At 45.8% G+C, this 26,985-nt stretch overlaps 1 protein-coding gene across 2 annotated transcripts in view; it reads left to right on the forward strand.

The window, feature by feature from the left end:
• Positions 1-26,985, forward strand: part of CCDC180 (coiled-coil domain containing 180) — a 592,866-nt gene that overhangs the window by 319,838 nt on the left and 246,043 nt on the right. For both annotated transcript variants that reach the window (XM_085613885.1, XM_085613886.1), the window contains exons 19-23: positions 566-741; positions 1,789-1,969; positions 20,550-20,696; positions 22,257-22,401; positions 23,847-23,963. In XM_085613885.1, coding sequence (XP_085470011.1) covers positions 566-741; positions 1,789-1,969; positions 20,550-20,696; positions 22,257-22,401; positions 23,847-23,963 — 766 coding nt within the window. The remainder of the gene's footprint in view (positions 1-565; positions 742-1,788; positions 1,970-20,549; positions 20,697-22,256; positions 22,402-23,846; positions 23,964-26,985) is intronic.

The raw sequence follows: 26,985 nt of genomic DNA on the forward strand, positions 1-26,985 counted from the left end.
GAAATCTCAAACTCAGCAAAACTTAAAAGCACCTATTGGGTATTTTGTAACCCTCAGCGTGAGGGAATCAGAGATGAGCTGGAAAGACCTGAAAGAGAAACCGTGCTTTGGATAATTGCTAATGGAGGTAGAGAACCTCTCGTATATGCCTATTGGAGCGCATGAACTCTTAGCAGGTCACTCACTACATACTATATTGGTCACTCATAGCCGATGACCTTTTTATCATGTGCTTACAGTGTCCATAGAAGGAAACCCGAGGGAAGACATGAACTAGAAAACAGAGTGTGCTCAGTAGGGATTAGAGGGCCTAGTCTTCAATGCCCCTCAGGCTGTGAAAATGCACTTCACACCTTTCTTTGTTTTTATTTCATTTAAAAAGCACTCTACAGGCCTACCTAGGCCTCGTAGAGTGCCTTATTGTTTCCTGGTGATGACTGAAGACCATGGTCGTGGTCTTTCTTGTCAGCAGCATGTCTTATTGATTAGAGGTAGGACTTTAGGGTATGTCTTTTTACCCACACTGCCACCATCCTGATCTTGTTTTTTGGCTCCACATGTGTAGGATCCGCCTGGGGTTCTTCGAGCACCTGGAGAAATGGTATGACCAAGCCTTGGCCAACGCGGAGAGTGTGGTGTCAGCCAAGATGGAGGAGCTGAAGTCGGAGCTTGAGCTGCGCTTGCACCTCCACCAACCAAGGAGTCAGCGCATCGAGAAGGATATCCACAATGTCAGAGCAGGTAAGTGGAAGGCGCAGTGGTAGGTTTAGGCATGACAGTGGGAAGAGGCACAGCATAGAAGAGGTACAGGGTAAAGAGGAAGTCTGGAACAGGGTAGAGGACTTGCTGAATTATGGGAGCAGTGGTGAGACAGTGGATGTAAGTCTGTCCAGCTACAAAGCAAAGCAGCACTGCTGCACATGAAGGGGGCATTGTGCAGTGCACTGAAACACTCTACTGTAAGAAGAGGCACTTTGCATCCGTAGGAGGCACTCTTCAGTGGAAGGCACTGTACAATGCAAAGAGGCTCTGTGTAGTGGGAGGAGGTACTGTGTAGTGGGAGAAGGCATTGTACAGTAAGTAGTAGCAGAGGGCAGAGGCTCTAAGCAGAGCAATATAGTTCACAAAGTAGCAAATTCCTGGCACTAGTCTATGGACCACTGAAATGGCTGGAGTTCTTTGCATGTTTAAGTTGCACACAAAATTAACAGCGTTTCTTGAGAACTTTTAAGTTAAGGCTGATTACTGCGCTCACAGTTTATATGATCAGAGTTTTCTCCTGTAAAGTAAAACAGCACTAACAGCCAACAGCATGTGGCCACCTTGGCTTACTTCCACCCATACCTCAAACTTCACTCCCACATGCGGACGCATGCCCACATTACGCTTCATGACTCTATGCATGTCCTCTCAGCCTACAATGGTGTAGAATGAATACCATTGGTTGAATAAGTTTCATAATTCCTCAAGGCACAGTATTTTGTGCTCTTACTAATTCTGCAGCCTAATTGATTCAAAACCATACTCTGGTCTACCCTGAGATGTGGTGTCACGTTGGTGAGTAGAGGTTAGTATTTAGTTACATGCAGTAGTAAAGAAGATTTGTTTCTTAGCAGATTCAGCTTGTAGACCTGTTAAAGTAGGAGGTGGGACAACCGGGATGGCTTTTTGCAAGGGCTTCAGGGGTTGTTTCCATCTTTGTGTAGCGCACTCTACATGACACAGTCTGAGACAATCATACTGGTGTTGGCTAAGCTGGTCAGAGTATTTCTCTTCTCTTGTCCTCAGCGGAATTGCTGCTACACAGCGATCGTGTCGAGCGCCACTGTGCAGGAGTGGTGGACGCTCTGGTCAAAATGAAAAACCTGTCTATCCAGCTCAGAGATGAAATGAAGAAGAAGACCAAGGAATTCAGCAAAGGGGTCTCGGACATGGAACCCTTGTTCATGAACGCCAACAAGTCTGAGAAGTAAGGCTCTTGCTATGTTAATCCCGGTGTCAGCCCTACATACTAAAAGCATCCTCATCACGACTCGGTGATTTCAGTGGTCTCTGCGGTCTGATGAGGATAGAGCAGGTGCTAATCACTGCTACGACTGCCTTCAGTGTCTGGAGCTCTTGTGGGAGAGGTAGGGTCCAGCAGTGCTCGAGGCTGAGGTGGGCCTAGGCATAGCACATGGTGAGGAGCATTCCAGTCAAATGGCTATTATGGGGCTCGTCTTCCAATCCCAGTGGCCAGTTGCTTATTTTATTGACTGTTAGAAAGTGTCTGCTCTTACAGTTGAGAATGACCACCTGCAAAAGTCACTACCAGCCTGGAAAGCTGCGATTGTCGAATGGCACATTTTGATGCCATCGTCCCTGCGTGCAGTGCAGCCATCCCTCCTTTTATGTTGGGCAAGAAAGAGGCTGCTTTAGGAATTGTGGCCATTGCTCCCTGATAGCCGCTTCCTTCGCATTATGAACAAGTAGAGCACAGTTGTGGCAGTGGCTGCTTTTAACAACTGCTGCCTTTATTCACTGCTGCTGTTCATCCACTGCTGCTTGTATCCACTGCTGCTGTTCATCCACTGCTGCTTGTATCCACTGCTGCTGTTCATCCACTGCTGCTTGTATCCACTGCTGCTGTTCATCTACTGCTGCTTGTATCCACTGCTGCTGTTCATCCACTGCTGCTTGTGTCCACTGCTGCAGTTTCCCACTGCTGCTTGTATCCACTGCTGCTGTTCATCCACTGCTGCTTGTATCCACTGCTGCTTGTATCCATTGTTGCTTCTAGCCACTGCTGCTGTTCATCCACTCTTGCTTGTATCCACTGCTGCAGTTTCCCACTGCTGCTTGTATCCACTGCTGCTGTTCATCTACTGCTGCTTGTATCCACTGCTGCTGTTCATCCATTGTAGCTTGTATCCATTGTTGCTTGTATCCACTGCTGCTTGTATCCATGGTTGCTTGTATCCATGGTTGCTTGTATCCATTGTTGCTTGTATCCATGGTTGCTTGTATCCACTGCTGCTTGTATCCATGGTTGTTTGTATCCACTGCTGCTTGTATCCATTGTTGCTTGTATCCACTGCTGCTTGTATGCATTGTTGCTTGTATCCACTGCTGCTTGTATCCATTGTTGCTTGTGGATTGTTGCTTGTATGCATTACTGCTGTTATCCAGACACACGTTTGTCCACTGCTGCTTGTATCCACAGCTGCTTTTATTTATTGCTGGCTATATCCTTTGCTGTGTTTGTCCATTTTTATCCACTGCTGCAGTTTCCCACTGCTGCTTGTAGCCACTGCTGCTGTTATCCACTGCTGCTGTTATCCACTGCTGCTGTTATCCACTGCTGCTGTTATCCACTGCTGCTGTTATCCACTGCTGCTTGTATCCATTGTTGCTTGTATCCATTGTTGATTGTATCCACTGCTGCTAGTATCCACTGCTGCTTGTATCCATTGTTGCTTGTATCCGCTTCTGCCGTTATCCATTGCTGCTTGATAGCACTGCTACTGTTATCCAAACACACGTTTGTCCACTGCTGCTTGTATTCACAGCTGCTTTTATTTATTGCTGGCTATATCCTTTGCTGTGTTTGTCCATTTTTATCCACTGCTGCAGTTTCCCACTGCTGCTTGTAGCCACTGCTGCTGTTATCCACTGCTGCTGTTATCCACTGCTGCTGTTATCCACTGCTGCTGTTATCCACTGCTGCTTGTATCCACTGCTGCTTGTATCCACTGCTGCTTGTATCCATTGTTGCTTGTATCCACTGCTGCTTGTATCCCAGCTGCTTTTATTTACTGCTAGTTATGTCCTTTGCTGTTTTTGTTCACTGCTGCTTGTATCCACTGGGTCTTGTGTCCACATCTGCTTGCTTTAACATTGGCCTTCCTATTATATGCACATGGGCAGTGATGGACGTCCCACATGTGTCTGTAGTATTTTGCAAATACGGGTCCAGTTAGCAATCTGGACCCCACGTGTTGCACACTTCAAGCACTTCTTGGCAGCTCATCACTGCTCATGCATCCTTCATTGCAAGGCAATAATTCTGCAATAAGTTGAAGCAGGCTTCTGCTGCCATTGTGTGGCAGTTCCGCATTTGGGTCCTCATGGGCAAAGTGTTTCAACGGTCACAAACCTGAGGTTTGGGAAATCTGAAGGCTCGCGACAATTAGAACACATTTTTAAAGGCCCTAAACCCATTTAACGATTTGAAAAAGGTTTTTTAAATCATTAAATGGGTTTAGTAAACATCAACAACTTGCTTTTTTGAATAGCTTTTTAAGAGCATTTTTTCCAAATACTGATTTCTTAAGGTATGTTTTAATGCTTTGTGACCGAAATCCAGTTGCAAAACATTCATATTTTACTACCAAGGAAGTAGTAACTCATTTGCATGGGGTTGTGGGCCACAAGTGACCCCTTCCTCTCTATGAATGCTGACAAATTATTTTTTGACTGATCTAATTAAAAGTTTGTAAACATTTTCATTTTCTTTTTTTAGAAATACATTCCATCTCCTTTTAGGAAAAAGGAAAGCATTTTTAATAAAAGATTGCGTTATTTTAAACTAATCACAAACACCAACAGGCCACCATGCCTGTGATTGTAGTCAATCTCAGTGGGTTGCAATTTGCGACTTACTTTATTAATATTTATGATGTAGGTCGAATTACAACCCACTCCACTTCTGTATGTTGTGAACCGATCTATTTATACACCGGTTGGTTTGCAAAATAGGAAAGCGTTTAGTAAAAGTTGATGCGGAAACTGCAACCCCCATTACCCAATGCATTCTTCATACATGAGGCGTCTGAATTCAACAAGTCGTTAATTTGGTGCCAAATTATGACACAGTGACTGCAAAGGGGTACAGGATGGAGCAGCAAAGGAGGGGGAGAAACAGGCTGATCTTGGCATGTGCTTACACGTAACTAAAATACTGTTCAGGTCTGAAACACCCTGTGGATGGCTGCGCTATTTTTATCCAGTAATTCTAGACCTAAAATCTGGGTTCCTGAGTTTGTTGCACGCAAGTACAGCAGATCAGGATCTACTCTTGAGGTTCTGCATGCAAATACTTTGAACCACAGATTCTCACTTGTGAATACTCCCCCAAGTGTCAGATTGGATCCAGAAAGATTTCAGCAGTACCGAATGCTGCCTGAGGGTGGCGTGTTGCAGCTACACACTGACATAGTTCTGCTCTGGAAGTGACGTCCAGAGCAGTATATAAGTGCCACCTATACTTGCTGATGTCAGTTCCATTCTTTCTGCGCCTTCAGACTCTAATCAGGAGCTACTCCTTGGTCTTGGATGAGAGTCTTTTTCTCCAAATTTAGACTTAAAATCCAGTGTGCAAGGAAAATGTGGCCCCCCCTAAAACGACAGGTTTTAGGCTGTGCAGGGACTGTTGCAAACAAATGTCTGTGACAGATCCACACCAAGTCTGTTTGTGGTGCCTGGGGTTGGACCACAATTGCAAGGCTTGTGGCGACTGTGCCCATTTAAACCCAAAGGCAATAGGGGAACTCGAAGCCCAACTCTGTAGCCTAACTCAAAAAGACTCCACACCGTGAGTGGTCGAAGTCAAAAGGAAGGTCTCATTCTCTCTCCCGAAACCATTCCTGTGGCAGGTCTTTGTCGCGGTGGAAGTCTTCAGGCAGGTCAAAGAAGAAACATAAGTAAACCAAGTTTGAAATTACCCCTTCCCACCACCCTCAAACTCCAAGTAGGGGGCAAGGACCTTAATGTGCCTCTCTGTCTCACTCCCAGTCTTCATCGAGCTGATTCTGAGCCTAGCCCGACACACCCTGAGTTCCCAGGTCCATTTGTGATGTCACAGCAAGCCTTCAGAAATGTTATGCTGCAGATCTTTGGATTGTTACCGGCTCTCTCTGCCACACCTTGGACTCCAAGGAACTGCAGGGGCTTCTAGCCCGGCGTTCGCAGGCAGGTACACCCTTGGTGCCGTCTGTGCCCATTGGGTCCACATAGGATCCAGCCCTGACTTTGATGCCTGCTTTGCCGCCACCTCCTGCACCGGCCCTATCGGCACAGAAGCTAGTGCTGATGCCGTATGAGGAGCTGTCTGACTCGAAACTGAATCCGCCACGACCTCAACCAAAGTCACGCATGGCATCAACTGCCAACCTCTTGACAATCCCTCTGACTCTGGGCCCAGACGTTATACAACTTATTTGATACAGATTTCGACAATGACAGTTATGATGAAGGGGACGATTGTGTTCCCCAACATAATGAGGACAACTAGCATGAAGAACTCCAGATTGCCGGTGAGCACTACACTTCGTCTGATACTGACCTTGTGTCTCCCCCGGGTCCTGCTATGGAGGAAAGTGTCTCTTTCGCTTGTGTGATGCTAATGGCAGCTGATTGCCAACCGTGAAAGTGAAAACTAATGTTTTAACTTAGGTTTTTCAACCTGGCCAGGATCCCACTGGGCCTAACCTTCAATGAGGCACCTTGGACAAGCCCTTTTCAGGGCCACCCCTCAACAGACAAAATGCCCGCATCCATCGTTCTGCACCTGACAACCCTCCCTTTCTAACCCAGCATGCCACTCTGGAGACCCTGGTGGTTCAGGCATCAACTAGCAGGGTCAATCCAAATGCTTTTCCTACCACTCCTCAGGACCATGAGTCTAAAGGAATTGAGACTTTTGGCAAAAGCATGTTCTGCTCCACAAGCCTTGCTCTACAATCAGCCAATGCCAACTGCCTCGTTAGCCGTTATTCCCATGCCCTTTGGGATATGGGGGCTCAGGTTTTACTGGCTGTTCCAAATGACCTTTGGGCATCTCTCATGCAGGCTATTTAGGATGGCTGAGAATCCATAAAACTTGCCATACGTTCAGGACTGGACACAACTGATTGCATAGACGTGCCATGACACCAGAGTGTCTCTCCACCACAGTGCCTGGATGAGGTGCCCAGGTTTCTCTGGTCACATTCAGGCAACATTAATGGACATGCCTTTTGACGGATATCACCTTTTTGTGAATAAAGTGGACTCAGCCCAGGAGCATTTTAAAGAGAGCAGAGCCACAGTACGTTTCTTAGGTCTGTGTTCTCCCAAGAGGCAATTCTATCACAAATGTCAGCCTCTTTGGGGTTACAGGAGAGGTTTCCTCTCTGTCGACGCTTGACCCGAGCACCAGCCCACTATACTTTCTAGCCACTTCATGGCTGAGGCCATGGTTCCCAGAGATCCCGAGGTCAGTAGGGACAATGGCAAGCTCAGTCCCCCACCCCTCTAGCAACCAGAGCTGCTAAACCACTAATGTGTCCTTGCAGCACACCGCCACCCCATTAGAGGCAGGATCCAATATGCCGTTCAGGGGTGGGACGATGGACAAGTGGGTCCTACACATTATCCATCGGGGCTATAACCATCCCTTTCTTTCTACCCTGCAGCACCTTTCACTGCCTTTGTGGTGGCCGTCTTACAACAGCAAGTGCAGGCCTATTTCACAAAAGGGGCCATAGAGAGTGTTCTGGCCTAAAAAGTAGGAACTGGGTTTTACTCCTGCTGCTTCTTTGTGCCGGAGAATGACGGAGATCTTTATCCAGTTTCAGATCGCTCCCCTCTCAATGCCTTCTTGTGGAAGGACAAAGTCAAGTTACGCTAGTCCAAGTTCTGGCTGACCTGGCCCTGGAGACTGGATTGTGGCATTGGACTTACAGGACGCTTCTTTTCACTTACTCATTCTGCAGGCCCACAGGCACTACCTGGGTTTCACAGTGGGCCAAGGGAATTTTCAGTTTACAGTGCCTCCCTTTGGACTCAACAGTGCCCCTTGGGTGTTCACGAAAGTAATGGCAGTGGTAGCAGCACATCTACTGAGGTTAGGGTTACCAGTTTTTCTATGTCTTGATGACTGTACTAAAAGCGGGCTTAGTCCCGGCAGCCGCCAACCACCTCCAGACGATGGTGAACCTCCTCACATCGTTGGGTTTCATTTTCAATGTGCCAAAGTCTCACTTGACCCCTTCCCAGACGCTCCTTTCTTCTGAGCTAATCTTTATATGGTACAGTTTTGTGCCAAACTGTTTCAGTTGAGAGCGATTCACTTGCCGTTTAAGGAAAGCTGGTGCAGGTGCTTGCAAACAACACCACCACCATTTGGTACTGTAACAAGCAAGGCAGGTTGAGGTCTGTGCTTGGAGGCCTTGCACCTCTGGAAGGGGCTGGACCACCAAGGGATTTTCCTGGTTGGTGAACCACCTGATAGGATCTTTGAATGCCATGGCAGATAACCTCAACCACAGCTGCCTAGCCGATCACGCATGGCAGTTACATCTAGAGGTTGCATAGGCCATCTTCCAGCCATGGGGAGAAACAGGGTATGATCATAGCCACTGCTGAGAATGTGCAGTCTTAGCACTTCTGTATACTGGACAGTACAAAACAGCTCTTGCTTGGAGACACATTCCATCTACAATGGAGCTCGGGACTCCACGTTGCCGTTCCTGGCCTGAATTCTGAAGAAGATCAGAAACGACCTGGCTCAAATCATTCTAGTACAAAGAGAACAATAGAGGGTCCCTGAAAATCTCAATGTAGGGAGAAGAGAGCAGGGAAAATACAACAATTGAAACAACAAAATCTTCCCACTTAATATTTTAATATTTGGTAATACATCCAAAATAAGTATATAGTTGTCCCACAAACATGTGATTTGTAAATTTTATTATCATATATATCAATAGATCTTTATTCGATTCACAGAATCATAAAAGCATCATACATACCAACAAGAAATATATAAGATCTATATACAAATGTGGAACTGATCCTTCGTTAAAATACACATTACAACATTTAAAACCTAGTATTAACCAAAAGTGCAACATAGTAGTCACCCTGATGCTCGTAGCATATCGTGTCTATGCTTATTGCTTACTTAGAGTCAAGGTAATCATTTATAACCAGAATTGATTTTTCATAAAGTGCAAAGTGCTTCATCTAAAAATACTATAATTTTGTCTAAAAACGTGTGAACATGACTTCCCTTAAATTATATGGAGTCAAACATTTACATTACATACAGTATGAATACATATTTTGGAATTTCCCGCAGGTCACAGTAAAAAAAAAAAAATCTAAAATTTAAGTCCCTTTTTGGACCTAATAAAATTAGCTGCCAATAAGAATCTGCTGGTACCGAATACAATTAGTTTGGAAGAGTCGGTTTTTAGGATGCGCAACATTTCAAGATGTTTTCCAACACCTAACTTCCTGCCCAAAGGTTTTATCCACTTTTTTCTAGGTACTCTATAGGCGGGGCAGAAAAATAAAACGTGTGCAACATCCTCTTTAGTTCCTATGTTACATTGGGTACACCTGTCATCGATTTCGCCACCCACTGTCTGGACAGACCCCCATTTAGATGTAAAAGACTTGATCTGGAGAGTGCCGTACCTAAATTTAAGGTACAGTACTTTGGTCAATTGAGGCTCAATCTCATCCAGAAATTGTTCAAAACGGGGGGTTATTTTGTAGGTCAGAAATTGAGAAGTAAGACGACCGACGTCACAATTTAGAACAACATTATGCCCGATGAAATCCCAATAGATAGTTTTTATTTCCTGTTTTGAGTCAGGAGTGAGTAGATTCGGGTTTTCTCAGAATCTGCTCAGACCCAAGTCCAGCAGCCATTTACGGATATGGGAAAACCACAGAAAACTAAGATTAGTATCTAGGGCCAAAAGTTCGTTTAATGATTGTCTATAAATGTGAAGTTCCTCTGTTATCCAGATTCTTATCCAGTAGGACAGGGACATCCACACAGCCCTGTGGCCCAAACGTTTTATGCCTAAATCCATCATGAGGGGGGTCAATGGTGTGTTTTGTGGGAGAGCAACAAATCTCCTCAAGATCTTATTTTCCCCCTTGATTAAAGTCGCGAGGGAACCCCCTCCCCATAGCTCTGAGCCATAGAGCGCGGCGGATTGGGCCCTTGCCTTATATACTTCCAGGGCTGGGGTAATGACCTTTGACGTGGTTGCATGCAGTTTTTTTTAAATTGGAGCTGAATTTTGCATTAAAATTGTTCTTGATTTTGTAATCTGCGGGTTCCATGAAAGTTTGGAGTCAATATTCACACCAAGGTAAATAAAATTAGGCACACACTCTAGACTCGTTCCGTTCAACTTAATATTGCGATTAAAGCATTTGTGGGGTCTAATTGACATATATTTAGTTTTTGCGGGATTGATTTCTAAGCCCTTTGAGTTACAGTAGTCATTGAGTGAATTCAAGAGATTTTGCAAGCCCTTTGGTGTTTGAGATAATAGTATTGTATCATCAGCAAAGGTGAGAGCACAAACATGATTCCCCCCAGCTTCGGGGAATCATGATTAGATCTTTTCAGGAACTCAACCATGTCATTGACATATAGGAGAAAGAGGGTGGGCGCCAAGACGCATCCCTGGCGCACACCTCTATTGACTGGTATTTCTTCGGTGAGTTCTCCCGCCTGGGCCCAACGTACTCTTGCAAAGTTCTTCTCGTGAAGCCTAACCAACTGAATTAGGATATTCTTGGGTACACCCTGTTGCAATAAGTTTGACCACAATAGATCTCTAGGGATAGAATCAAAGGCGGCCTTTAGGTCTATAAAGGCCACATATAAGTGGCCAGCTCTTAGCCTGGTATATTTCCAGGCTATTGTTATCAGTCGAAACACCTGGTCTATGGTGCTTGTCCGTTCCCTGAAGCCTGCTTGGTAGAGGGAGAGTATGTTATTTACAGACATCCAATCTTTTAACTTTTCCAGGATTTGTTTAGCGTAAACTTTTTGTAGTATGTCCAGCAAGCTGATAGGTCTGTAGTTAGCGGGATCGTCCCTGCCACCCTTTTTAGGTCTCGCCTTGCTATCGCGTAAGCGATTGCAAAGCGAGACTATAGAGAGCGGGCTGGAAAGTGCTCCCAAAAAGCGGATTGCATGGCTAGCACGCGCACAATCACGCGCATCGTGCCGCCATGCACTCCGCCTTTTGGGAGCACTTCAAAGGGTCCGCTCCCCCGCCCCCAAGCGCGCGCGCGCCACGCTCCGCCGGGCTTGTTTGGTGATTTACCGGGACGCCACTGGCACACGTCTAGTAGGGCTTTTTAACAAAATGTATTTCGATCACTCCATCCAATTGTTCTCATTCCATTTTGGAGACAACTGAAGTGTTTAGTCAATGACTGGTTAATAATATTCCATTAACTGAATTTTATAACGCACTCTTTTATGAAAGATAATATCATCTAGTATCTTTGCATCGCTCTTAACTTAAAGGTTGTACTTGACTTTTTTCAGGGAATTTCGCTGATTCTTTTTCAACACCTCTCACAGTGGTTAGCTTTGACAGTGAAACGCACTGACGCTGTGTTTTGGAAGGGGTGTCTGCCCCTCCCCCTGGCGCCCTCTCGTTGCGTGTTCTGCGCTCCCGCTTCCTGGGCACTAATGAGTGCTCTGCGGGGGGCGGGGTGAGGGGGCTCGCGCACCACGCTGCCAGAGCAGGAGCTTCCCAGCTCCAGCATGTAACCAGAGGCAGCTGCAGGGCTGGGTCCGCCTTCATCCCAGCTCTCCTCCCTCCTTCAACACCCCCTTCTCCTCCTCCCACCCCTCTGCACCCCCACCCCCACCTCCTCTGCCCCACTTTCCTCTCTTCCTGTGCTGCGGGCTGATGATCCCACTCCTGTTCTGTTTCTTGGCGGAAAGGTAAGTCCCAGGTGAACCTATCTTTTGTATCAACCCGCGGTTCTGCTGTCTCCTGTCTTTCTTCTCCTTCTTTCCTACAGCCCACTCTGGTGCTTACTGTCTTACTCTCCGCCCCCATTCTTAGTTTTCTGCCTGGAGGCTCAACTCTTACAGTTAACTGCAAGACGCTCTGTTCTCCTCACATAGCTCCTTAAAGGCAGCGGGCCACCAACACTCCTTTCATCCCATCTTTTCATACTAGTTATCTTTCTCTGTGCACTTGCGCCTTCCTTTTAACCCTCTTCCCCTCTCTGTCCTCTCCCGTTCTCCCGTTCTCTTGTTCACCTCCCCGTGCCATTTTGTTTTAGCTCTTTCTTTTCATTCTGTCTTCCATTCTTCTGTGGATGCAGAAGAGCCCTTTCTCCTGCCGCCCTCAGTTGTACGGGAAAGTTACCAACTTACTCCAGGATCCTTACTCCCTCCCCCCACTCTGTGTGCCCCCTGAAGTATCACTAACCCCAGAGAGCCTGCATCCTTCCGTGTGACCCTGCTGGCTTTTCAAAAGGGGGAAAAGAGCCCCCCTCGATCAAGAAGCTCGGAGGCCTTTCCTTGCGCAACATACGGCGAACTTCGTTTCAAGACATCGCGGGGAAAATATACTGTTCTTTTACTCAACACAGCAACCAAAGTTGTTCTGTTCCGTTGCGAGAGGGGGAAGCACCCTGTCCACATGGATAGGGCACTTCGCTCTCTTCCTGTTTTGTGGTGCACTTTGAGGCAGCATAGCGCCGCGCACACATTACTGCACCATGTCATAGTGCAGCGCTGAAAGCTACTATGTGTTACTTTTGGTGACTTTTCACCTGCGCAGTGAAATTTGCCCCCTGCTTCCTATGCGTCGCCGTAGACCTCATCTTTCACGTGGCAGAGGGTCTCTCCTCGTGACTCAGCAAAGGTGCGGTGGGCCCCAGTGCAAGCAAGGAAATTAAGCACCTCTCTGCAGACAACTTAGTAAAAATAGGTGAAACTGGAGTGCTGTGTGCCTCTCAGACCACTCTACCTTGGTGCAACAGTTCCCAAATAAATGTAAATCTTGTTTTTCACAGTAGTTGCCTGTTTAATTCTGCACTGGTCAACAGAAACCTTTCCCTTGTATGGTAGGTTTCTGCCTGCTGCCATGGCAACCGCCTACGTGTGTCCCAGCTGCTCCTCGACAAGTCAGCTTCTCTATTTGATACCCCACTTTGTAACTTGTAGCCAATGCTGGATGATAGTATAGTTGCTCATAGCCAGAAGTCCAAGATGCGCTACCAATGTTGACTGATGGGACATCCTCATTGCAGCACACCAGATCCTTCAGTTTGTCCCTCACATCCTAATTTTCTCCATTTAATTTCCTTCTTTTCTAAAGGGTCAATCCACTCTAGCATTTGTATGTATTGTATTTAAATGAGGAGAGGGTGTAGCCTTACGGCTAGAGCAGCCACACACTGCTGCACGCCACACACTGCTGCACGCCACACACTGCTGCACGCCTCACACTGCTGCACGCCTCACACTGCTGCACGCCTCACACTGCTGCACGCCACACACTGCTGCACGCCACACACTGCTGCACGCCACACACTGCTACGGCACACACTGCTGCACGCCTCACACTGCTGCACGCCGCACACTGCTGCACGCCTCACACTGCTGCACGCCACACACTGCTACGGCACACACTGCTGCACGCCTCACACTGCTGCACGCCTCACACTGCTGCACGCCGCACACTGCTGCACGCCTCACACTGCTGCACGCCGCACACTGCTGCACGCCACACACTGCTGCATGCCACACACTGCTGCACGCCACACACTGCTGCATGCCACACACTGCTGCACGCCTCACACTGCTGCATGCCTCACACTGCTGCACGCCACACACTGCTGCACGCCACACACTGCTGCACGCCTCACACTGCTGCACGCCTCACACTGCTGCACGCCTCACACTGCTGCACGCCACACACTGCTGCACGCCACACACTGCTGCACGCCACACACTGCTACGGCACACACTGCTGCACGCCTCACACTGCTGCACGCCGCACACTGCTGCACGCCTCACACTGCTGCACGCCACACACTGCTGCGGCACACACTGCTGCACGCCTCACACTGCTGCACGCCTCACACTGCTGCACGCCGCACACTGCTGCACGCCTCACACTGCTGCACGCCGCACACTGCTGCACGCCACACACTGCTGCATGCCACACACTGCTGCACGCCACACACTGCTGCATGCCACACACTGCTGCACGCCTCACACTGCTGCATGCCTCACACTGCTGCACGCCACACACTGCTGCACACCACACACTGCTGCACACCGCACACTGCTGCACGCCGCACACTGCCACACACTGCTGCACGCCTCACTTCTGCACGCCTCACACTGCTGCACGCCGCACACTGCTGCACGCCTCACACTGCTACACGCCGCACACTGCTGCACGCCACACACTGCTGCACGCCACACACTGCTGCACGCCGCACACTGCTGCACGCCACACACTGCTGCACGCCACACACTGCTGCACGCCACACACTGCTGCATTACTCACTGCTGCATGCTGCACGACACTGCTGCACGCAGCACACTGCTGCACGCCGCTGCACGCCACACAGTGCTGCATGCCTCACACTGCTACACGAAACACTGCTGCACGCCACACACTGCTGCACGCCTCACACTGCTGCACGCCGCACACTGCTGCACGCCTCACACTGCTGCACGCCGCACACTGCTGCACGCCGCACACTGCTGCACGCCGCACACTGCTGCACTCCACACACTGCTTTTGTGCGAGTTTATGCTACTGACATTGTAAATGACAATGCCTTTTATTTGTTTTAAAACCAAAACATAAATAAAAGGCATTGTAATTTTACAATGCCAATAGCTCAAACTCTTATAAATGCGAGACCTATTGCAATGCAAATGCTTGTTGTATATTGGGACGATCTCCGCACCCTTCCAGGATTCAGGGATTGGCTGCCCTCCTGCTATTGCGTTACTCAATAGGTTAATGTATGGTGCCCACACATCTGGTGTGTGTTTAAAAAGATCACCTGGTATTCTATCGGGGCCAGGTGCTTTTGAGGGCTTAATAGTATCCAGAGCCAATCTAGTGTCTTCAATACTGAAGGACAACAGAACAATCGTGGTTGATGACATAAGGTTTCCGATGTCGCTAGTGTGGCCACTTGTCGCAGGTACTAGGGAAGCATATAGGTTGGCGAAGTGCCTATGCCAGGTACCTGGATCCAAGTTATGATCGAGAGCTTGGGTACCTGGTTTCTTACTGTTCGCGACAATCCGCCAAAATGAGGATTGGTCGCCCACTTTTGCTGCCATTAGCAATTCACCCCAACTTGTGTCTTCCTAGCTCCTGCGAGCTGCATTCAGGGATCTGCTATATAATGTCCTCGCTTCTCTAATAGCCAAAGGGTCCTTTGCATAGAGTGCCTTTATTAGGAGTTGTTTTTTTTCACCACAATCTTTATTAAACCAAGGGTTTGATTTCACAGCCTTAACAGTACGTTTTGTCTTAATAAACCCAGGTTTTGTCAAGTATGGTTCGATTCTTTTTGCCAATTTCAAGTGAGTCTGTGTAATCAGTGAAGTCCCTAAAGGTTCGTCTAGATACGATGACACTAAATCGCTAAAACTATTATATATATGAGTAAGTGATTCAATATTCCCCATTATAGAAGGCCATTTTACTGCCCTTCTATTATTACTCACAATGGGCTGGTTCACTTCATTCCCAGGTCCCAAGTGGATCGTTATGTGTTTCTGGAACGATTCTTCTAGAAGGTCTAGGCAAAGTGGAAAATGGTCACTTTCTCTTCTAGTGTCAATTTTAAAATCTTTTACGTAGGCCCAATAAACCGAGCTTACCATAATATAGTCAATCCTGGATGTCGCGGACCCCCTCGAGAAAGTGTTAGATCCCAGGGGGTCCGAAAAAGTTCTACCATTGCATGATCTCAAACCATTTGCTATGGTAAAATTCAATAGCTGTAGTGCAGATGGAGAACTTCTAGAGGGTTTGGTAATTCCTAGAGGGGGTATACCCAGGGCAATGTCTTCATCCTCAAAAATTTCTTTCAGGCCTGGAAGCGGTTCGTAACAACAATTAAAGTCTCCGCCAATTAAAATAGGCCCAATGGGGAGTAAGGGGTCTATAATTTCTTCCAATAGTTGTAATGTAATTGATTCTTTGGAGTTTTCTCTAAGCCTAACATATACATTAAATAAAAATAACCTCGAGTCATTTTTAAATTTAAAGCTTAGGCCCAGGACATCCTCTGTTTCCGATGGTATTATTCCTATTATAGCATTGATGCTATTTGTAACCCAAATAAGGAGTCCTCCTGCTGGTCTGCCTCTGGGTGATTGCCGCGCCTCTACACTAAAAGTTCTAAAGCCCGTCTTATGCAACGGTTCCCTGGCCCACGTTTCTTGAAATAGACAGAGATCAAAAGTGTCTAAATATTCGTGCCAGTCAGGTTCCTGGAGCTTTCTTGTGAGGCCGGCTATATTCCAGCTTATCATCTTCACAGAATTTGAGGTAGTATAGCTGGGATGATTACAACCTACTACTAATTGTGTTGGGTTGGTATAGCACAAGGATGTTTCAGTGATATTATCCAGTCTACCCACTTCCTCTGAGGAAGTGCGTAGACCTCCCTCAGAATGTGGTGTCTCATAATTAGTATTATTCTCTATTACAGGGGGAGGTGCGGATGCAGATTGTAGTGCCGGGGCTATGGGAAGTATTACTTTTTTCGATGGGCTACAAGTCCGCTTTTTAGTCAGTCAGTCTGGGTCTTCAAGGTTCGAAACCCCCCCAAAGGTGAGATGGTCGATGTCCCTGCCAGCTAGGCAGGTTCTTTTCTGCCTAATGCCAATACTGGAGTTAAAAAAGGAATGGGATCTTAAGTTCATAGTTATTAAATTATCAGCGGTGTTTTTAGAGTGAAACGTTAACTTGATGTCATCCAAGTCACCCTTGTCTTGTTGAATCCTTTCCGCAATTTTTAGGTCTGATCTTATTATGGATAGACACTGCCTTTCCTGTCTAATCCAGTGGACTGGTTTGTTAAGTAGGGAGTCCATGTCTTCCCTACTACCCGCCTTCAATCTAGGGACGTTTGTAAGAAATACACAACATGATTCCGGGTCCTCCCTGGTTACAAGACGGTTGACCTGGTCTAAATGTCGAGTGTACTCTTGTTCAGTGCCCCTTGCCCCCCACCAGGGGTCCTGAGTAGGACGTATGGGTCTATCTGTGTGAGGGGTTCTCAGATTTGCATGGGTGTGTCTGGCCTGGTGTTGAAAAATAGGCTTTTTGAGATGTTCATAATTATTATCCTGTACTCTACCGCACTTGGTCAAGGGAGGTATGTGTGTACTTTGATTTTTACACTGCATTATATTCTGGTACTCAAGGTGATTATTGAGTACTCGAGGCGGTAGATTGGTCATTTGACTTCCCCTAATCATGCCTACTGATTTTATTTCAGGTGCAACTAGTTCTCCCGGAGTAGGAATTAAACCCCCCTTGTAATTCGGTAGTTGGAACATTAAGGCCTCAAGCATTTTTTTGATTGACCTGACCTCCTCTTGGAGTACGTCAAGTTTACCACTAGGCTATAAGTGTCCAGTGATACCGGATTTGTTTGTAACTGTGCCTGAGGATGGTCCCCTATCTCGTCTGGATGTTTAGAAATTGTTCCATCATCAGGCTCTAAATTGTCACCCAAAGGTGCAAATCTATTAGAGCACTCGACATTAATCACCTCTCTACATGTGAGACTATCTAGGTACCTAATTACATTCTCAGCATTATCGATGTTGTCAATATTTTATTATCAAAAATACACATTCTTTTTATACATCATTTTTGTAAATTAATTTTCAAGATCACATACCTTCATAACAAACATATAGATCATTATAAATAGATATTAACACCTCACTTGGAGAAAGCCCACTAACATTAGAATCCAACAAAACATAATGTAACACTCAATTAGAAAAACATATAACAAACATCAAGATAATATAAATAAAGGCAATTAAACAATAATATACAACACCAAATACATGCATACCAAACTACAATACAGTGATTATGTAATGAGTTGAATATATAAATAACCCAGATAGGCAAAGCTCCGACGCGCGTTTCGGAAAGGGAGGGTACAAAAGCAATTCCTTCATCCGGGCGCAGAAGTCATAATTGATTCAGTGGCACATAAGCTTATATGATATTTTGTTGTCTCTACAGACTATTTGTACTATATTGTTACTGAGCCCACTGTACTACATATCCAGTGGAAAGTGCATGGTATACAGATGGCTTGGTGCCACTGAAATCATTCTAGTGGCACCCTATTGGATACTTTGGGTGGATCTTCGGTTGCAGCAGCAGGGCAGGTTTCGCACCTGGTCCTGCACACTTTCCATCTGCATGCTTGGAGATTGAGCTGCGTCAATTGATCTCCTTCGACCTGCACCCTGAGGTCGTTGATGTCATCCTGGCGGCTAGGTATCCCTCCACTAAATCTGGGTATGCACGCAGTTGGTACAAATTGGTGGATTGGTGCGCCGCCTGACAAATTGACCTTTTACAGACAGAGTTCTGTGGAGGTTTACTATTTGTTTTATCCCCTGCCCACCTAGAACTTGCTGTTCAGGGCCATTTATCTGCTCTTTCAGCCTTCTTACCATTGCCAGATCACATTTGTTATTTAAGTCACCAATTGTGATGAGGTTTTTGAAAGGTTTGTAGCTCTTGTTTCTACCAAAGTGCCCAAGTGGGACTTGAATCCTCATGTTCTTGCTGTGCACCCCTCTTGAGCCACTGCGCAGTTGTCCGTTGAGACTTCTAACCTTGCAGAAACTCTTTCTCATTGCCATACCATCGACTTGGCATGTGAGTGAACTACAAGCTCTCCATTTAAATCCTCCTTACACAACCTACTTCCCTGATAGTTTGGTTTTGAGGGCCTGAAATTCCTTTCTACTGAAAGAGAGCCCTCGAGTTTGCATCAATCAGGCTATCACTCTTCGGGCATTCTTTACTCTACCTCATCCCTCTAAGGAGGAGCAGAGACTCCTTCGTGTGGCTGCAAAGGAGCATTGCGTTTCTATATCGATCATACCAAAGAACTCGGAGAGGACAATCAGCTCTTAGTAACTTTTTCCATAGCAAAGACGGGTAAGAATGCAAAAGCAGAGCATCTCCCAATGGTTTGTTCTCTGCATAAAGATCTGCTGCTCACCAGCTGTCAGGAAGGCACGTGGGCTTTGGTATACGTGTTCACAAAGCAATACTGCCTCTACAGTCAGGTCTGTACAGAGGGGCATTGTACCTATTTGGTCCTACAGGACTTTTTGGTTTGAGCCAGTTCACAGACCCACCGTTTTGGGAGGTACTGCTTTGGTATCTGTTCACAAGTTGAGGAATCTGCAGTTAGTTTCCATCAGCAGAACAAGTTACTTATATCTGGTAATGATCTTTTCTGGTGAATACTCCATCCAACCACAGATACCTCACCTTCAAGTTCTTTTCCATCTAGAATGGCCCCAGTGTAGATAATCTTACAAATTTGCTGATGCAGATGAGGGCGCAGACAGCCTAGAAAACAACTGATGTCAGCACGCGAGGGTTGTGCTTATACACTGTACATCACTTCCAGACTAGAATGACATTATCATGGAGCTGCACGACACCGCCCACCAGCGCACAAAGGCACCGCCGAAAACTCTCTGAATACTGTTGTATGCCTGGGCGGAGTATTCACAAGGGGAGGAATCTGCGGTTAGATAGAGTATCTACCAGAAAGATCGTTACCGAAGGTTAATAACTTGTTCTTCAGGGGTCCATTTGAAGCACATTATCACCTGTGCATGCTCCCCCTGTGAACAAAGGGACATAGGGAGTTTGCATGTTTCCGAACTGCTGATATTGTCTTAAAAGCTTCACTAGCCTTTGGTATTGAGCCTTTCTCTTGTAGTGATAGAAGCTGTTCTGTTCCTCTATACACTAGAGAAGCTCTAAAGAAGGACTTCACCTTCTCGTGTGTCACCTAGTCTAGGCCTCCTCTTGGCTCTGCATTCCCCTCAGAGGCACAGTGCGACAGGAGGCAGCAGGGTCCCCAAACTCGGACGTATGTAGGCCAAAGCCTGCTTATGTCATGTTGGGGGGCATTTCACTGATCGTCCCCATCTTAGAGTTTATCCGGTGTAACTTTCAGGTCAGGCTCTCCAGTCTTTCTAGATAGAACACTGCGAACATTGAAATCCAACTTTCAGATGCATCCATTTGACAACCTATTAAAGATTCCACAGGAAGTGCAGTTTGAAAAGAGCTGACTGCTTAGAGAACTGCAGCTGGAATTGTTTCAAGGGTGGTCGTTTAGTCCAAATCATGGCTTGCACTTTACAAGAAGGGCCTGAGTTGGATTTGGGTGGACAGTTTTGGGGCTACAGATAAAGGCCCTTTACTTGAGGATTCTACACCGGTGGAGAATTGTCCCACATAATTACCTCCACCATAATGTTTTTTGTGACGATTCTCAGGGGGTAATTCTCAAGTAATGGAGACTCTTTCAACTTTCCATTTCTTCCTAGAACCAGCCCATTCTCCTTTCCACGCCAGTGTAAGTCAGATCCAGAGAGTTTGTTCTCTGTTATTTTGAATGACAAAGGAAAGTCAAAGGTGCATCTGCAAACATCATAAATCCTCACTCTCACCCCTGCTCTGCTCTTCTTTCAGACTGATCATTCTGACCAACTCTCTGTATCGAGACCGAGATAAACATGTGGAAGGAATTAAGGTCTCCATGCGTACCTACCGCCAGACCCTGGAGGGAACGCTGGGGATGCTGCGCGACTCCAACTCGGAGTTCATTAAAAGCTTCAGGTAAGGGTGTTACTATGTTTTCTGCATTTTGCCCAGAACACAGCGTTCCAGACCTCCTGGCCCAAAGGACTGTTTTTGAAAGCCTGTTGGACTGCTAACACCCCACAACCCACTGAGCACTGTTTGACGGAGATGCTTTTTTGGGATCAATCCATCCTACGAGCTATCACAGCGGTAATTAGTCGAGCTCAAGCCCCCTTTCATTATGGAAAGTCCACACACTAGGATACCAAGGATATATTTTAAAGATTGATTTATAAAATCAAAATCATATTCTACTGTTTACAATATGTGTAGTGATAATTATGAACACAAACAAAACAGTAGTGACAAAATGTACTAAAAGTGTGAATAGCAAATAATACTGTAACATACGGGTGGAATCATAAAAGCTCTTTTTTACATAAATATTTCCAACCACACCTTCATCTTTTTAGCTAACTAAACTAACCTTAGCACCAAAGAAAGGGCCTAATTTGAATTTAAAAGATGGTTCACTGCCGGAATACCTGTTCTGAACAGTGTTACCAATGTTAGTAAAATAGCAGCATCTGCTGTTCTCGCCTGCTTTGGCAGGCAGGCAGATAAGCCCATCGAGGTAGAGCCAAGGCTACATGGGCCTCCCAGTAGCCTTCCATGAAGGAAGGCAATATGGCTCTGTACGGCTTCCATCTCAAGTGTCTAGTATGACTGTCCTCTCCATCTCTTCACACCCTCTTCTTATAACAATTCGAACCATTGTCGAGTGAGCCTTTCATAAAGAATTAGCAGGAAAAGCCCTTACACCCTTTACACCTACTTATATTCTGTGGAGCCCTGCTCTTTGTTTGAAAATATAAACGAGAAGTGAATTTATCAGCGTCCAAGAAGCCTTCTTCATTATACAAACAAGAACAGAAGATTAGAGTAATCTGAAATAATGTGAACATATTCAAGCAGATTTGATTAATACATTGGAATGTGGTATGGCATGAGTAAATGTACTTTCTATATTTCAATAATCAGCATATATAATTAAAAAACTGAGGGATGACCAAGAGAAACAAACATGGTAATTATTAGAGTGGTTTGGGCTTTGTGTGGCCAAATATGTTCCTCACTCTTGATATGTCCAGGGGCCAGCGTCTTTGCCGTTCGGTATCTGAGGCCTGCAGAGACTAACATGGCTTGGAACCCTTCTTCTTGCCTCCACATCAAGTATGGCCGCCAGTTGACTGCACCTGATGTGAGATAGGGTCCCACCCAACAAGTCTGTCTTGTGTTCTGTGAAGCCATGGTCAGCATCTGCTGACATCTCTTGGGATTGTCTGTTGTTTGCCAAGTGTTTTGTGGTGTCATGCTGAGGGTAATTAGATAGATTTCCCCCTGTTTTTACATTTTGGTCTGGACCCATTTCAAAGCACACACAACATTGCCTGAGACACAGGGAAATGTACAGATACGTCCCGAATGACACTTCTTGGTTAACAGGGGGAAGCAAGTCTTCCATTTCCATAGCTGACAGTTGAACCCTAAAGGGAATCTTGTAGCATGAATTTCAACTTCTGTCTTTCCTTCCAGACTCTTCGCAGAAGGGGGCAACTTTTCTCCAGAAGAGGTTGAGAGATTCCGCAAGAATCTAGAGCAGGCAGCAAGCCGCATTGACTGCTCGGAAGGATTCATCATGGTTGACCTAGAGGGAGTGGAGTCCAAATGTATTGAGCAGGTGAGTAGATGTATTTATTCTTAGAGCGTGGAGGGTATCACAGAATATCTCTGCTTCCACCACAGCAACCCTATAAGGAAGGGACCATGGAGCTCTAGGATAGAGGTTAATATTGTGATTCTGAGAAAGGGGTGAGAAAATGAAATCACCTAGGTGACTGCTAGAGAGGAACATGTGACAAAGTCTACACAATACATGGTTGACAGATATTCTAGGCCAATAGCCTCAATGTTTGTAGCCATGTTGAGCGTATAAGTATACATAAATGGTTGGGGGTTGCAACTGTGTTATGACGTTCACTAAGCAAGTTCCTAAATCCGATGTGGCTGTATGAGTATCTGCAAAACATTGCATTTTCCAGCTGGGAATCTTCCCTACATTCCTTGTGCCACTGGTTAATTTTAGCATCTGAATATCTGGGAAGAAAGCACTCTGGAAGCTTACAGTTACAATCAGTGGAACAGGATGAATACCTCAGAGATTCCAGCAGGGAATCTGTTGTAGATTCACACGGGATTTACACACTGCCCCGTGCACCAGAAAGGCGCATTATTCCAATGGATAATTTACCACAGCACATATATGAAAGTCAACATTCTGGTAGACCACAGTTAGAGGACCGTAAATTAGTCATTAATTTCTGGTGGTACTTGTAATAATATTTAGTATTCCAATTGAAGCCGCTGTTTGTTAGGAATCTGAGAATTCTGAGACAATTTGTAATTTAGCTACAAGATCCTGATGCAGAACAGTAGGAAACGTTTTCAGTTATTCCCAGTTTCAGTACCAGTCCGCCCCCCCTTTAACTAATGAGCGGATGCTAACTCCTGGATTTCCTACTCCTGCTCGGGTGATATCCACATCATATACTCAGTGTCTCTGGTGCTACAGCTGATGACCCAAAATAAGACTGAATATTGAAGCTACGAAACACCTACTAACTGACATATCGGGTAAAGGTTTGTCCCCCCTTTCTCTTTTCTCTGTTCTGATGAGTCGAGTCCTCCCATGATTGACCTCTCCTTTATCTTCTATCCCCTTGTCTTGCTGCTCTCCCTTTACTTCAGAAGGGTTTCCTTGGGTCTTTCCTCCCATTTCTCCTTTTAAATGTTGTGCCACTTGTAGCGGTATTTCTTCCCTCATACTTTTTAGTGTGGAAAACTTTTTTAAATGTATTTTATGTTGCAATGTGTTTACATATTTAAATCCAAAGAATTCCAAGAATCATGTTTGAGATATGTTGGTTGTCCATGGTTTTGCCCATGTCCTGTGGCGTGGGGCCTTTGCCGCTCTCTGCGGTGATTTTCTCACAGCACATTGTTTTTTCTGGTCCCATTGTTAGGACTGCTTCCTGTGTTTTGGCGTTTCATGGCTCCTGGGCTCTCTACAGCTTGGGTCTTGCTTGATGACTAACATAGTTGTGTCCTCTTTCCTTCCCGCCGCAGGCCAAGGAGGTTGTGCGCAAGTTTGAGGTCCGGTTTCAAAGCCTGACGACTGACATGGTTTTCCTGGAGAAGATCCAGCGTCTGCTGACAAACCTGCAAGTGAAGATCAAAGGGGAGGTGAGCTCCAAAGACCACAGCAGCTGAGATGGTCAGTAGGGTGTAGATGAGATCGGATGAAGAAAGGAACCTCTAGGGGAGGCGCAAACGAAGGCTTCTGATGCAGTCTTACGTTCCATGCGTTGGTCAGGCACAGTCACATGACCTGCGCTGACCCTTTGCTTTCATTCGTGTTCCCCCACTAGTGAAATATTTCAGTTATTTTGCTCTTTCAAGCTGATGGCTCAATCCCACCATCCCTATTTAAAGGTCCATTTCTGCTTCACAAGACGGCAGAACTGCAAAAAAGTCATGTTTTCTGCATTTATTGTTTCCCATGGAAAGCTCGCCAGAGACAGACACCATTCTTAGACCAATCGAAAAGTCCATTTATAATTTTTATGGGCTAGCAATGGTTCAAGTACCCGCGTCTTGAAGGCACTTTCACCCTGGTGCACTGCTGTTGTCGGAGAGCTGTGTCTAATTGAGGTATGCAAAGGCTGCTGTTCGGGCTAGTCCTCACACATTTACAAAGTTCTACCACATGAGTTACACCAGGACTGATTCAAGCAGATGGTAAAGCAGTCTCAAGGAGTCTCTCTAAAGATACTCCAGTATCCTCCTCCCATGGTCTTTATCGGCTGTGGAACACATTGAAAGCAGTAATAAACACCTGCACAGCAAGTTGGTAGGTAAAAAAACATGAGGGGTGTACAGCACAGGTCCTATGTGCTTGGCTGTATGCTGTTTCTTCAGAATCTCCATATCAGTCAAAATTCACCCAAAGCCAATCTAAACAGAACGCATTCACATGGCCGGTGTTTATCCTAAAATTCTACCTTCTGTCCACGGCAGACACCTTTAATGCTGACCCGCTTCCTGCCTTTAACTCTTCATCTGAGGCTGGTGTTCCACCTACTCTGCCTTCTCCTTTGCCCCAAGACTCGGTTGCATGGACAGCATCCGGCAACGGGAAAGAGTGGTTTCAACGCGGGTAATACCACGCAGGTAGGTTACAACGCGGACGTTACATCGTCCACGTTGTTAACACTCATTTCATTACATCGCAAGTCGTTTCAACGACTTCTGCTAAGTGGTGCGCAACACCAGGGAATGTGTTGGGTTTTAAATCCAACACATTCCCTGCTGTTGCGCTAACTGGAGTAGGAATAGTAATTTATACTATTCCTAAGTCCAGCGCGCTATCTAGTGCAAGTCGTAGAAACGAGTTGCGATGTAAAGCCATGCGTGGTAACAACGCGGAAGATGTAACGTCCGCGTTGTAACCTACCGCGTGGTATTTGCTTGTGGTGTAAAGAGACATATTCTCAGGCAACATCTGGTTGAACTGATGAGCCAGAGCCAGAAGTTTGTTTTGTGTCAGGTTTCTCTGGGACCACTGCTAGGTCACAAATGGCCACCCAGTACTGTGTCATCTTTGCTCTTTACTGAGGATTTCTATAGCATGCCTGCTGTGACTTTTATCATCCCGAGGCACTGCTTGCTGCTGCTTACATTTTTATCTGGTTTATCTGTCCACAACATTTATTCGTAGAAACCAACATTATCGCGAACCTGAGGATTACCTCTAGAAGTGTGTGTGCTTGGTCGTTTCTAGATTTTATAATCAGAAACATTCTGCTTACTGTATCAGTGGAACGCCACAATGTGTTAGATTTCTTGCATCTCTGGCGCTCCATATTGGGGATGTCCTTTTGGTGAACAAGAGTCAGTGTTTGTTTACTTTGAACGTGTAATTAACAGAATCCCATTTATTTATTTATAAAATCTGTTTATTGGCATTTCTTATAACAGGATACACAGATCGCCCTGAAGTCAGAGCGTCTCACATTTGTAATAGGTTAAGTGGCATGCATCTAGCCAGTTGCATATTGACTGATAGGGGCGGGACATCTTCCAGTTTCGTAGCAATATTGAGAGCCTCCCACCAGCAGCCACATCCACAGAATCCCCCTAAACGTCACGCCACTGGGAGGCCTCCCCAAGATGAGACGTTAACATGTCCCCCCCTCACACCCTGCATGTTTCCCATAAGCAGTGAGCGAACTATGTAAGAGTAAGGCAGAACATCAAATGCCTAGATGAGACAACAACAGCAAACTCTGACCCATAATATACCAGCTTCTCAATCCTTCCCCCCGCTCCAGCTCCCCACCCCAGTGACAGAATCCCATTTATAATTAATTGCTGGATGAACTGGGTAACATATGCCTTTTATATTACTTATACAGAGTCTGTACTGCGTCTTAGCAGCTGGTGGCCTTGTACATTCAGAAGGTGACATTTGCATCACTTAAGAGGAGCATCTGTGTAGGCTGCCAGATTGTCCAACACAGAACCCACTAGACCCATCGGTCATAGAGAACTTAACAGACTTGGCAAGAATGTAGTAACTTAGAGCTAGCAATGTAAATACAATGTAAAGAGTATTGTGTGAACGACTATCACCTGGGACAAGTGCACAAGGCGATATACACATCAAAATATGAAGGTAGCAAGCTGATGATGTTCTGTGAAGGGGGGTTATAGGATAAATGAGCTGAGATTACTAAAGGAAGGAAGGAGTTAGCCAGTGGATGATAACATGCAGGGCAGATGCTCAAAGTTAATGATGGCTCTGTTGTATCCTACACGACACTTTGCCATTGATATTGGTATTCACAGAAGGCACTTACTCATTTTGGTATTCACAGAAAGCACTTACTCATTTCGTTTTTCACAGAAGTTAGGAGTCCTAACTTTAGGACTCCTAAATTGAGAAAAATCCTAACTTTAAGACTTTCGGTATTCACAGAAGGCATTTAGGAGTCCTAAAGTTAGGAGTCCTAACTTCTGTGAATACCGAAATGAGTAAGTGCTTTCTGTGAATACCAAAATGAGTAAGTGCCTTCTGTGAATACCAAAATGGTAGTAAGTTTAGGATTTTGTCTTAAGTTAGTTCTGTGAATTAGGCCCGTTATAATTATTTTAAAAATATCCACTCTTTTTATATATTTTACGTGACATTAAATTATGTCTATTA

Source organism: Triturus cristatus, chromosome 1_2, assembly GCF_964204655.1.
Source record: "Triturus cristatus chromosome 1_2, aTriCri1.1, whole genome shotgun sequence".
Lineage (NCBI taxonomy): Eukaryota > Metazoa > Chordata > Amphibia > Caudata > Salamandridae > Triturus > Triturus cristatus.